A 2,500-nucleotide genomic window follows, 5' to 3' on the forward strand; every position below is an offset into this window, starting at 1 on the left:
AGTGCGCTGGAATGAAATGAGGGTCAGCAAGATTGCTATATGTGAATGCTACCACTGTACACAAGTGCTGTTAGGTAAGTGATTGAATTATGAAATGAAACCGAATATATTATGAAACAAAAATGGTTGAATGTTCAAAAAAGTGCTGGATGATGAAATGAGGCAGAATAAATGATCAAATCAAATAAATGAATATTGAAAATGAGACTGAACTGATGAAATCAAACAAAATGATGCACTGAAATTTAAAAAAACAATGAAATGAAACTGAACGACTCATGTAAATGACTTTGAATTTGAAACTCAACATGCAGGCAACCTTTTAAAAAATTTCATAGGGAAATCCTACCTCTGAAGTGTAATGTTGACTCCCAGGCATTTTTTTCCATCAATAATTAAAGAATCATATGAAGAAGAAAAAAAAGAAGAAAAAAGAGTTATACTTTATTCATCTCAGTCAACACTCTTTTCTTCCTCACCTCTGTACACACATGAACTATTTTTACATAACATGAAATTACAATAAAAACTATAAAATAACATTTCATTCATAGAGAACAATGTCCTAATTCCCTACAATATATTTTGGCAGTTTGTACATTTCATAAGCAAATTCTTCTGTGTGATCCGGGTCACTATATACACCGATGTAATCAATTTCAAGTCTAAACGGAGCATTGACGCGGTCGCCAGCCGAGATACCTAAAGACACAACACGCTGTAAGGGGATTGGGCACTGCTTATCTTGGAGACGCCCTTTGCTGTTTAGGAAGAATTTCGAGAATGGGATCTGCAATGACAAGAAAGGATTTAAAGAATAATAGGAAAAATAGTGTGCAATAAGACAATATATTGACTCAAATCCAATGGGTGTGTATTGTACATACTCACTGAGTTTACTTTATTGTTTTTACCCTTTTCCTTGATTTTTGAAAATATATTACATTATCTTATATTGCTGTTACTAATGTCTATAAGATTATAGTAATTATAATGCCTGTTATAAAAGTAATACCATCGATATTCATAGCATTCGTAAAAAAAAAAAAATTCCTGCCAATTCAAGGAAAGGAGAAATCGGCTAAGGTCACAAGGTCTACTAATTGACTTCCTTTGTGGCTAAGTACTAGCAGAGCCATCTATGTGCTGATACATTTCACACACACACACACACACACACACACACACACACACACACACACACACACACACACACACACACACACACACACACACACACACACACAAAAAAAGAGCACAACATTTGAAGAGAAAACAACTGCAAGCTATAACCATTCTATAACAGTAAATGAACTATAACTATTCCATTGGGAGAAACATACCAAGCACTATACCAATTATGTTGTCAAAATTTATTTTTCAATGATTCATAAAAATAATTACCACTGACCTCTGAGAAATACAAATCAACTAAAATTCGCAACAGGAAATTACTATAAAAAGGAAATACAAAACTTAGTAACACATGTCCCTGGTGAATCAGGCACTGGAAGACCATACAAAAACACAAAATGAAAACAATAAAAACAACTCTGCAAGGAAAAAAAAATAATAAAAGCTGTTTTTACCTTTGTGACCTGCCAATGTGGGCCTCCTCTTGTATATAAGGGATATGAATATATATCATTCCAATGAAGGTCAAAATAACCCGCTGTAGAGATATTAAGGAGATAGGTTCTGCCGTCGCCTCTGATACGTAACTCTAGGTGGTTGTACAGGGACCAGTCCAAATAAATTTCGCGCTTAAAGGACATCTGTAAATTCAAGGCAGACGAGTTAGATAGTGGGAAAGCTAATCTCTGAGGTAATACCATATAAAAAAATTTGAGTCTCTTGAAACGCACTCTTTACAATTTAATTTGTATTTGTATGGCATGTGATTTATGTGAAGAATGGAGAAAATTTGGCATTACCCTTGGTCTTATAGATTTTATGTTACAGTATCCAGATTTTTTCACCCTCCCGTCTTTAGGAACCTGTAAATAAAGAAGGTTTCAATGAAAATAAAGACAAAGAAGAAGAAGAAAAGAAGAAGGAAGAAGAAATAGAAAACATCTATCTCTTTTCCACATACATGTTAAACAACGTAAGAAATTCATACATCAAAAATTAATACACAACAAAGACAAAACCACAATACTACAGTGCAGTGTATTTTTTACCTGAGTGTTGATTTGCCCTGAGAATAAACCATGCCCTGCCGGAGAGAGAGAGAGAGAGCAAGAACTGTATCCTTCTCCGTGGTCTCTGTCGCTCGTTGCTATCCAGTTCTTCAGGTGCTCTTCGTTCTTGAGAATCCAGACTTTATCCATGTCACCTATAAGACATTCTGAGTTTCAATTCCAAAAAAAAGGGAGAGAGAGAGAGAGAGAGAGAGAGAGAGAGAGAGAGAGAGAGAGAGAGAGAGAGAGAGAGAGAGAGAGAGAGAGAGAGAGAGAGAGAGAGAGAGAGAGAGACAGAGAGAGACAGAGAGAGAGAG

General features: G+C 35.4%; 1 protein-coding gene across 2 annotated transcripts in view; it reads right to left on the reverse strand.

Annotated features, from left to right (window-relative positions):
* Positions 1 to 431: 431 nt before the first annotated feature.
* LOC125032402 (complex I intermediate-associated protein 30, mitochondrial-like) overlaps positions 432 to 2,500 on the reverse strand; it is a 6,782-nt gene continuing 4,713 nt past the window's right edge. Inside the window, exons 4-7 of one of the 2 annotated variants that reach the window (XM_047623503.1) lie at positions 2,184 to 2,338; positions 1,935 to 1,997; positions 1,590 to 1,775; positions 432 to 790 (exon numbers count right to left, since the gene is read on the reverse strand). In XM_047623503.1, the coding sequence (XP_047479459.1) occupies positions 566 to 790; positions 1,590 to 1,775; positions 1,935 to 1,997; positions 2,184 to 2,338 (629 nt within the window). In that variant the 3' untranslated portion in view covers positions 432 to 565. Of the gene's footprint in view, positions 791 to 1,589; positions 1,776 to 1,934; positions 1,998 to 2,183; positions 2,351 to 2,500 lie in introns of both variants that reach the window. The other variant, XM_047623501.1, reaches the window with a different exon arrangement.

The sequence above is a fragment of the Penaeus chinensis genome, chromosome 14, assembly GCF_019202785.1.
Source record: "Penaeus chinensis breed Huanghai No. 1 chromosome 14, ASM1920278v2, whole genome shotgun sequence".
NCBI lineage: Eukaryota > Metazoa > Arthropoda > Malacostraca > Decapoda > Penaeidae > Penaeus > Penaeus chinensis.